General features: G+C 41.6%; 1 protein-coding gene across 3 annotated transcripts in view; it reads left to right on the top strand.

The window, feature by feature from the left end:
- Nucleotides 1–5926: 5926 nt before the first annotated feature.
- The window catches only part of RHOJ (ras homolog family member J), a 107508-nt gene continuing 103023 nt past the window's right edge, over nucleotides 5927–10411 (top strand). For 2 of the 3 annotated variants that reach the window (XM_010846812.1, XM_010846811.1), the window contains exon 1: nucleotides 5927–6737. In XM_010846812.1, the coding sequence (XP_010845114.1) occupies nucleotides 6494–6737 (244 nt within the window). In that variant the 5' untranslated portion in view covers nucleotides 5927–6493. The remainder of the gene's footprint in view (nucleotides 6738–10411) is intronic. The other variant, XM_010846810.1, reaches the window with a different exon arrangement.

Raw genomic sequence — 10411 nt, 5'->3', positions numbered from 1 at the left:
AGGAAAGTTATGACCAACCTAGATAGCATATTCAAAAGCAGAGACATTACTTTGCCAACAAAGGTTCATCTAGTCAAGGCTATGGCTTTTCCTGTGGTCATGTATGGATGTGAGAGTCGGACTGTGAAGAAGGCTGAGTGCCGAAGAATTGATGCTTTTGAACTGTGGTGTTGGAGAAGACTCTTGAGAGTCCCTTGAACTGCAAGAAGATCCACAGTCCATTCTGAAGGAGATCAGCCCTGGAATTTCTTTGGAAGGAATGATGCTGAAGCTGAAACTCCAGTACTTTGGCCACCTCATGCGAGGAGTTGACTCATTGGAAAAGACTCTGATGCTGGGAGGGATTGGGGGCAGGAGGAGAAGGGGACGACAGAGGATGAGATGGCTGGATTGCATCACTGACTCGATGGACGTGAGTCTGAGGGAACTCTGGGAGTTGGTGATGGACAGGGAGGCCTGGCGTGCTGTGATTCATGGGGTTGCAAAGAGTTGGAAATGACTGAGTGACTGAACTGAACTGAATAGTGAAACACAGAAGATACATACACACACATATGCACACACCTCAATTGGCCTCTTCTTTCCTAAGACAGAAAAAAGTTTCCATCTGTCTTAGATCTGCAAGTAATCTATTTCTATCAGAATTAGGAGATTTGGGAAAGAAAGAAAATTCCTTCAAGCAAGAAAAATGAAAGCCACTTCTGGAACTATAAAAAGATCATATCCAAGAAGATGTGGCTGATATATGATTATGATATGATATGTGATATGATATGACACAGACACTGGCCAGAGGCCAAGTACAAGTAGCCTGAAAGATTGAAAAACACAAGTCCAGAAGTGTCCCTGGTGGCACTGGACTTGGGGAGGAGCAGTTCCAGTCCATACTTATCCCAGGACAGCCTGTTAACTTTTCGTAGTTCTCTAGTTCATCTTGAGGTTTGGTCCCAGTTGGGGATTTGGGTCAGATCCCCTAAAACTATGCAGCCTTCCTACCTCACACCATACCCTCCACCTCTGGAGGCCTGACTTCCATATTAGCCCCTCAGAGGGCTTTCTCTGGGGCTTCCCAGGTGATGCTAGTGGTAAGGAATCCTCCTGCCAACACAAGAGACATAAGAGATGTGGGTTTGATTCCTTGATGGGGAAGATCCCCTGAAGAAGGATATGGCAACCCACTATAGTTTTCTTGCCTGGAGAATCCCCATGGACAGAGGAGCCTGACAAACTACAGTTCACAGGGTCACTACAATCCATGGGGTCACAAAGAGTTGGACGTGACTGAAGCGACATAGCACGCAGGCACATACAGGCTTTCTCTGGAATGGGAGTGACTCGTGGCTGGACTGGGCTTGCCAGAATCATGGGAACCACACATATCCCACTTTCCTAGGCCTGGAGTCTTAACAGTCTCCTATGTAGAGGCTAGTCCAGAACCAGAGTATCTGACCCAATTGCATTATTTCCCTGTATAATTTCTAGTTTCAAGCACAAAAAGGAAAAAAAAAAAAAAGGCAAGGGAGAAAGTCTGGGCTCTTTTATTAAAGTCAGACTAAAACTGGAATCAATCAGAGAAATCAGAATTTTATGCAAAAATACTCTGTCGGCATTTGGGAAAACTAATCTGAAGCCAAAGCTCACAGGACAAGAGGAAGTCAGGGAATTAAGGTCTCTTGGAAAAAGCAGGAAATATCGCCCAGCAAGATTTCACCATGTACTGTTAAGTTTGTGTAACTTGGTGCTTGAGGTAAACCAGATAATTAATGGCTATAAAACCACCACTCAGTTGTTGACATGGCCCAAGATCCTAAAGTACAGGCATCTGGTAAAGAATATTTTAGCAAATGGTCTTCAAACTTCTTCTAAACTCATACCTATAAACTTTTGAAATTAAAGTATATTCTTAACCACTCTATCAAGACAAGTAGTCACAATTGCATTGACTACTGGACCTATAAGAACAATACTGAATTTACTTTTTTTATTTACTTTTATTACTTTTTTATTTACTTAAAAATTATTTTTTTAAGATTCTAATATTCTGATTCTGATGCTGGGAGGGATTGGGGGCAGGAGGAGAAGGGGATGACAGAGGATGAGATGGCTGGATGGCATCACCGACTCGATGGACGTGAGTTTGAGTGAACTCCGGGAGTTGGTGATGGACAAGGAGGCCTGGCGTGCTGCGATTCATGGGGTTGCAAAGAGTCGGACACGACTGAGCGACTGAACTGAACTGAACTGCATATTCTGATTCAGATAAGTTTTTAATGTTTGAAAAGATTTATTCTCATGTGGACAACATATAATCAGCAGGTTAATAAAATTCTAACTTTTTTGACCATTTTTACTAGGATGTCATAAACATTCTCCCCTATAAATATTCACTTTGGCCAGGGAGGGGATGTGGTCGAGGAACAGTAAATAGCAATGAAACAAGTTTAACTTCAGAAATACAGCATTGGCATGATCCATCTTTGCATGTAATCCAATCCGTCAAGTTGGATTTTGAGTTCAAGGTAAAAGACCCATAACTGGTTGCTTCAGCTCTCTTAAATGTCTGTTAAACTGCAGTCCACGTGGAAATCAGCTTGGACTTAAATATCTGTGTCTGCTGGCACACTGTTTAGGTTTATACACAGATATAGCAAAATTTCATCCAATTTAATTTCCCATTCTTTTCCCAGGGGTTATTTGTAATGGAGGAACACAGACTGGGCAGCCACGTTTGAGAACTCCATATCTGAATTGAGTATTTACTCCATGCCACATTTACTGCTGATCTCAGGTTCAAGGTCAAAGGCAGAACCTCCTCAAAGTTCTGCCAGACATATCATCACATGGTGCTCAAAGTGACCTTACTCATCTTCAGGATGGAGTTGTTGACACTATCAATCACTCCTTTACCTGCACAGATTTTGTTTGGCCACTTGTAATGTTATTACAATTGTATTTTGTAATGTATTATTTTGTAAATGTATTATTACAATTGTAATTTATGTTATTACATATTCCAGATGTTTCACATAAACTCATGAAAATAAAATTATAAATCACATGCAGTTGTAGGTGCCTTCAAATGTTTCAGATTGGCACTAAACATGAAACAATTCAACTTTCACACTTCTTACTTAACCTCAACTAACCTATCTCTGGTTGTTTAAACTATCTCAACTCTTCAGGCTATTCATCAATATTTAGTTCTCGCCTTCTTGGCACATGGTAGGATCATACTTCTAACCCTCATGTTGGGTAGCATGGGAATGTGACTTGCTTTGACCAATGAATGAACAGAAGTGTCACTTCCAGAGTGAAGCTTTAAGAGTCAATGTATAATAGACTATTATTCAGCCATAAAAAGAACAAGACAATACTATTTGTAGCAATGTGGGTAGACCTAGAGATTATCATACTAGGTGAAGTAAGCCACACAAATATCATTTGATATTGCTTATATGTGGAATTGGAAACAAAGATACAAAACAGAAAACAAACAAGATTTCTGTTCTACACATGCATTCATTTGATTTTTTGAAGATTCCCCTATTTGTGAACACACAATATTTGTCTTTCTTTGACTTATTTCACTAAGCATAATATTCTCTAGGTCCATCCACATTGCTGCAAATGGCTGAGTTTCATTTTTTGTGGTTGAACAATATTCCATTACATATATATATGTATATACATATATATAAACACATCTTCTTAATCCAATCACCTGGTCGTGGACACTTGGTTTACTTCCACATGTTGACTATTACAAACAATGCTATTATGAACAATGGGGTACTTGTATCTTTTCCAATTAGTGTTTTAATTTTTTTCCAGATATATACCAAAGAATGGAATTGATAGATCACATGGTAACTCTGTGTCAAACAAGTCTATTGATGCCATTTTTACAACAGCATTACTTTTTAAATAAGGTATATACATATTTCTTTGGCCTTTTTTGGGCTTCCCTGGTAGCTCAGTCAGTAAAGAAACTGCTGCAGTACAGGAGACCCAGGTTCAATCTCCGGGTCAGGAAGATCCCTTGGAAAAGGAAATGGCAACCCACTCCAGTATGGTTGCCTGGAAAATCCTATAGACACAGGAGCCTGGTGGGCTACAATCTATGGGGTCGCAAGAGTCAGACATGACTTAGCAACTAAACCACCACAGCCATGGTAACTCTGCTGCTGCTGCTGCTAAGTCACTTCAGTTGTGTCCGACTCTGTGTGACCCCATAGATGGCAGCCCACCAGGTTCCCCAGGCCCTGGGATTCTCCAGGCAAGAACACTGGAGTGGGTTGCCATTTCCTTCTCCAATGCATGAAAGTGAGAAGTGAAAGTGAAGTTGCTCAGTCGTGTCCAACTCGTCACAACCCCATGGACTGCAGCCTACCAGGCTCCTCCATCCATGGGATTTTCCAGGCAAGAGTACTGGAGTGGGGTGCCATCGCCTTCTCCAATGGTAGCTCTACTTTTACATTTTTGAGGAAACTCTATACTGTTTTTCATAGTGGCATCACCAACATTGTACAAAGGTTCCTTTTTCTCCACTGCCTTACCAACACTTGTTGCTTGTAAACTTTTTATGATAACCATTCTAACAGGTGTGAAGTGATACCTCATTGAAATGCATGTTATTTTAAATTACTGAGCATTGGGAGTTGCTATAGCACCATAATTTGGTAGAAACACAACAACCTAACCAAAACATCATCTCCTTATAGAAAAGAAATATTGGGACACGAAACACTATGGGAAATGTTACTACAATCCAACACAGAAATATGAGAATATATTGATTCTACAGAAGCATATGTATGTGGATATATACATTATTGATGCATGAGTGAGCGCACATGTGCTCAGTTGTGTTCGACCCTTTGCAACCCCATGGGCTATAGTACTCCAGGCTCCCCTGTCCAAGGAATTTTCCAGGCAAGAATACTGGAGTGGTTTGCCATTTCCTACTCCAGGGGATCTTCCTGACCCAAGAATCAAACCACATCTCTTGCATCTCCTGCACTGGCAGGAGAATTCTTTATAGCCACTCATTAAAACAGACTTCTCACCCGTCTCCTGAAAAAAAAAAAAAAAAAAAAACAACCTCCTCAAATCAATTGGATAATAATTGGATAATCTGAATTCTTAAAATCTATTCTCAAAAATCTCAAAGAAACACACAGGTCCCGCATCAAAAACGTACCTGACCCATTTGTCAGAAACACTTGCAGACTTCCACTGCTTTTCTAAGATTGAGTACATTAATCACACTCAGTGCTTCAAAGGGACTTCGCTTTGAGTGACCCAATAACAAATAAATTAGGTGCCAATGGCTCCTTTGTAATTGAAGAGGACCAGGCTGACCAAGGGGAGAAGACTAAATCAAAAATGGAACTGTTCAGGAAAAAGCAGCGTTTGGAGACCTGAAACAAACCAATAAAGCTGTCCCACATGCTCTCATTTCCACAAGTAAGGGTGAGCCAAGACATGTGTGTTTATTCGCTAATAAGAAGATGCAAACATCCCACATCTGATTGATTTCTTATGTGCTACAACCATAAAAATGTTTGTGTCTGGAATACACGTATGAGTGTTGAGCTCAAATGTGGCAGCTTATAAACCTGATCACACATCTTAAACCTACAATCTACAAGAACATTTCCCTTTGAAACAGTGAAACTCTGGAAGGTTTTCTTCTTTATTGCCAGAACAAATTTCTTACGGTTTCTCATTTAAGTATGTGAAGAACTGTCCAGTTTTAATTTGCAGAGCTTTTAACTGGTGACTCAGTGAGGAATGATGTCATATATTATCCTACAACGGCTGGTGTGGCTCCCTGTGTTTCTGTGGCAGACAGTACTCCGGGGTTTTCATCCTTTCGTCAGCCTCTTCCCAGCCAGCCACAGGCAAACAGGCTCTCCAGCCCTGGATGAAACAGGAAGTCTGACAGCTTGAGTCTGCAGTGGGACCCCTAGAGTTTTCCCACTCCATGTCCTGGCAGCGTTCCCCAGAAGTACAAACACACACACACAGAGCTCCCATTGTTGCAGCCTTCTCCAGCCCACTGATCCTAATATGGAATGCAGCAGGAAACCCATGATTTCCTGACACTCGGCAAGCTGGAGGAAGCAAGGAAAAACTCCATTAAAAAAGCCCAGCTTTCCTCCATGTTAGATGTGAAGTGGAAAATGGGGAAGATTTAGCAAAATTCCAGTGAGTTCCCTCAGGCTTGGAGAACAGGGGACCAGAGAGAAACCCTCGAGCTGTTGAAATTTCTAGACTCCCAGGAATGCCCTTGAATTCGGTGAAGATGAGGATTTCTTAACTTGAACTGATGGGGGAAAGGGACAGATGCTTTTAATCACTCTCCCCAGTGCGTTACCTGTCCTGATCAGTATGGTAAGTGAGAGGGCATGTGCCAGCCACCTTGGAAGAGTCTGCAGGATCCCAGTTACTCCGAGTAAGGCAGAGTGATCTCAAGCCTGCCGCGGGCTTCATGGGCTTTGGAAGAAGTGGGAGAAGCAACAACCACAGCACAGTCACAGCAGCTGGAGCCGCGAGCATGAACTGCCAGGAGGGAAATGACAGCAGCTGCGGCTGCGGTGGCCACGAGGAGAAAAAGATGCTCAAGTGTGTGGTGGTGGGGGACGGCGCCGTGGGCAAGACCTGCCTGCTGATGAGCTACGCCAACGACGCCTTCCCCGAGGAATACGTGCCCACTGTGTTCGATCACTACGCAGGTAAGAAAAGTGGGAAACCCACCCCTGCGAACGGGTCACAAGGTGTGGGAGGTAACATCCCTGCTTCAGAGGGGCCTGGCTTATCTCCATTGTCAGTACTGGGTGCAGGCCTGGCGGAAGCCAGGTAGCTGGGCGTCACAGCAACCAAGGTCTTTGCTGTTGTTAGAACAACCTGTATATCACTTTTATTGTAACCCTTTTCTCTGCTTTAACCAAATGAATAATGCTGGGGAAATACGCTGAATTGCCGTCTAGACTTTGGGGCTACAGATGTTACTTAATATTTGCCTGAAGATTCATCAACTTTCTTTACTGTGAACATTATAAAATGTAGTGTAATTGCATCTCAGTTCTTTTTACCTTTTTTTTTGTACTGGGGTATAGCTGATTAACAATGTGGTGCGTCACAATTCTCTTTTACAAAAAAAAAGAAACCCACTGGTTGCACAACTGGTGAAAGAAGTGTTCTTGCCACTTCTCATATATTCACCCCATGCCATTTATAAATGAAATGCTGAAATTAGTAGCATTAGAACATTCATTTTTCCATAACAATTGGTGCTATCCTGATGTACTTTCATTTTCCTGTGGAAGTAGATTGAAGAAAAAGTATTCAAAGATTTTAAATATGTTAGGCAATCTGTATTTTGAATTAAAAGTGGTTTTTAATCAATATGTTTTAAAAGTAAAAAATAAAGATTAATATAAAATTTAATTATTTCAACGTATGTCCCGAAAGCACAAAATATGGCATAAAATATTTTAAGGTCTGACAGTTAAGATAGTGTAGTTACAACTTAATTCTTTTGGTTATATTGAGTGTTCCAAAGTTTCTCATGTGATTGCTTATCTAATTTTTTCCACTTTGACTCTTATTTTTCTCTTAATCTCTAAAGTAAATCCGATTAAACTTTTTAAAAGCAAATTCATAAAATGCTTTAATTTACAATAGCCTAGATTTTACAACTTTTTGGAACATGATAAACTGCTTGATCACTATAAGATCAGCTTGAGGTACCAGAGATTTGAGATTTTGTGATAGGGAAGTTTCTCTTCTTCACTTTGGCTTTGGGTCCAGAGCAGCGGAGGGGAAATAGCCCACAGGAAACCTGTTTGAGTGCTGGCTTTGCTGTGGGGCTATTTGAAATCCTTTCTGTAGAAAGTAGCTTCTTTTCCAGAACTAAACAATCACCTACGTCTCCTCCTCCTGCTAGATGTACCTGATTTATGACACTATTACATAGCAGACAGGGAGAAAACCACAGTGAAAATAGTATCCACTCCCTAGCAGGTTTTTCTATATTTGTAGAAATTAGGAGCAAATTTGAATGCTAATTCCCTTAAGCTTTTCTGAAATTATAGTGGCTGTGCCCAAAGAAGGGTTTCCCTGGTGGCTCAGACGGTAAAGAATCTGCTTGCATGTGGGAGACCTGAATTTGATCCCTGGATTGGGAAGATCCCCTGGAGAAGGGAATGGCAACCCACTCCAGTATTCTTGCTTGGGAAATCCCATGGACAGACAAGCCTGGTGGGCTAGAGTCCATAGGGTCACAAAGAGTCAGACATGACTGAGCAACTAAGCACACACACATAACATGCCCAGAGAAGAACCTTTGAATGAGAACAGAAAGAAGAGAAGTGCAGACAGACTTTCACCCGGAGGAGAAAAAAAAATCTAATTGTAAGATTGGGTCTGCAACTTAAGAAAATTATTAGGATCTTGGCCTTAAACATCTTAGCAAAGGTTATTTATTCTACATTTGCTTTCTCCCAGGCTAGGGAACTGGCAGATTGTTGTTATCATTCAGTAACTGTCTTGTCCAGCTCTTTGTGACCTCTTGGACTGCAGCATGCCAGGCTTCCCTGTCCTTCACTATTTACTGGAGTTTGCTCAGATTCATGTCCATTGAGTCAGTGATGCCATCCAACCATCTCATCCTCTGTCATCCCCTTCTCCTCCTGCCCTCAATCTTTCCCAATACCAGGGTCTTTTACAATAAGTTGGTTCTTGGCATCAGGTGGCCAGAGTATCAAAGTTTCACCTTCAGCATCAGTTCTTCCAATGAATAGTCACGGTTCTTTCCTTTAGGATTGACTGATTTGATCTCGTTACAGTCCAAAAGACTGCCTAGTTTCAAAAACTGCTAACAAAAAAAAATAGAACCCACAAGGTTTCGAGTGCTTTTAAAAATTGCATGTTCATGGGACTTCCCTAGTGGTCCAGTGGTTAAGAATCTGCCTTGCAATGAAGGGGACTCATAGGTTGGGGAGCTAAGATCCCACATGCCGTGGCCAACTAAGCCCATATGCCACAACCAGAGGGCCCTCAAGCTTCACTGAAAGATCCAACTTGCTGCAACTAAGAACCAATGCAGCCAAATTTAAAATAAGTAAATAAATAATTTTAAATTACATATCCCATCTCCAACTTTTGGGTGAACCAATTACAGCACAGTGTCAGAAATAAAAAGGATAAAACTGTCTTTAGAGGTAAAATCAGCCTATAAAAAACATAAGAGAGGAAACAAAGGCTGGACCACCTCTAGATTTCACCAGGAACAAATTATTTTGTTTCAGTTGTATACATACTTGCTGTTATTTGAGCATTAAAGATCCTAGATTTTGGCTATTCCTTGCTTTAGCTCTCAAGATATCACAGCCACTATTACCAAAGCAATACTTTGCTCATAGTTCAGTTCAGTTGAGTCGCTCAGTCATGTCTGACTCTTTGTGACCCCATGAACCGCAGCACTCCAGGCCTCCCTGTCCATCACCAACTCCCGGAGTTTATCCAAACTCATGTCCATTGAATCGGTGATGCCATCCAACCATCTCATCCTCTGTCGTCCCCTTCTCCTCCTGCCCTCAATCTTTCCCAGCATCAGGGTCTTTTCAAATGAGTGAGCTCTTCATATCAGGTGGCCAAAGTATTGGTGTTTCAGCTTCAACATCAGTCCTTCCAATGAACACCCAGGACAGATCTCCTTTAGGATGGACTGGTTGGATCTCCTTGCAGTCCAAGGGACTCTCTCAAGAGTCTTCTCCAACACCACAGTTCAAAAGCATCAATTCTTCAGTGCTCAGCTTTCTTTATAGTCCAACTCTCATATCCATACATGACTATTGGGAAAATCATAGCCTTGACTAGAGGGACCTTTGTTGACAAAGTAATATCTCTGCTTTTTAATATGCTGTCTAGGTTGGTCATAACTTTCATTCCAAGGAGTAAGTGTCTTTTAATTTCATGGCTGCAGTCACCATCTGCAGTGATTTTGGAGCCCAAAAAAATAAAGTCTGACACTGTTTCCACTGTTTCCCCATCTATCTGCCATGAAGTGATGGGACCAGATGCCATGATCTTAGATTTCTGAATGTTGAGCTTTAAGCCAACTTTTTCACTCTCCTCTTTCTCTTTCATCAAGAGGCTTTTTAGTTCCTCTTCACTTTCTGCCATAAGGGTAGTGTCCTCTGCATATCTGAGGTTATTGATATTTCTCCCAGCAATCTTGATTCGAGCTTGTGCTTCTTCTAGCCCAGTGTTTCTCATGATGTACTCTGCATATAAGTTAAATAAACAGGGTGACAATATACAGCCTTGACGTACTCCTTTTCCTGTTTGGAACCAGTCTGTTGCTCCATGTCCAGTTCTAACTGTTGCTTCCTGACCTGCATAC

Source organism: Bison bison, unplaced genomic scaffold (assembly GCF_000754665.1).
Source record: "Bison bison bison isolate TAMUID 2011002044 unplaced genomic scaffold, Bison_UMD1.0 scf7180017864239, whole genome shotgun sequence".
Classification (NCBI taxonomy): Eukaryota; Metazoa; Chordata; class Mammalia; order Artiodactyla; family Bovidae; genus Bison; species Bison bison.
Note: the sequence above shows the minus strand (reverse complement) of the source record. Positions and strands in the feature narration are given on the sequence as shown.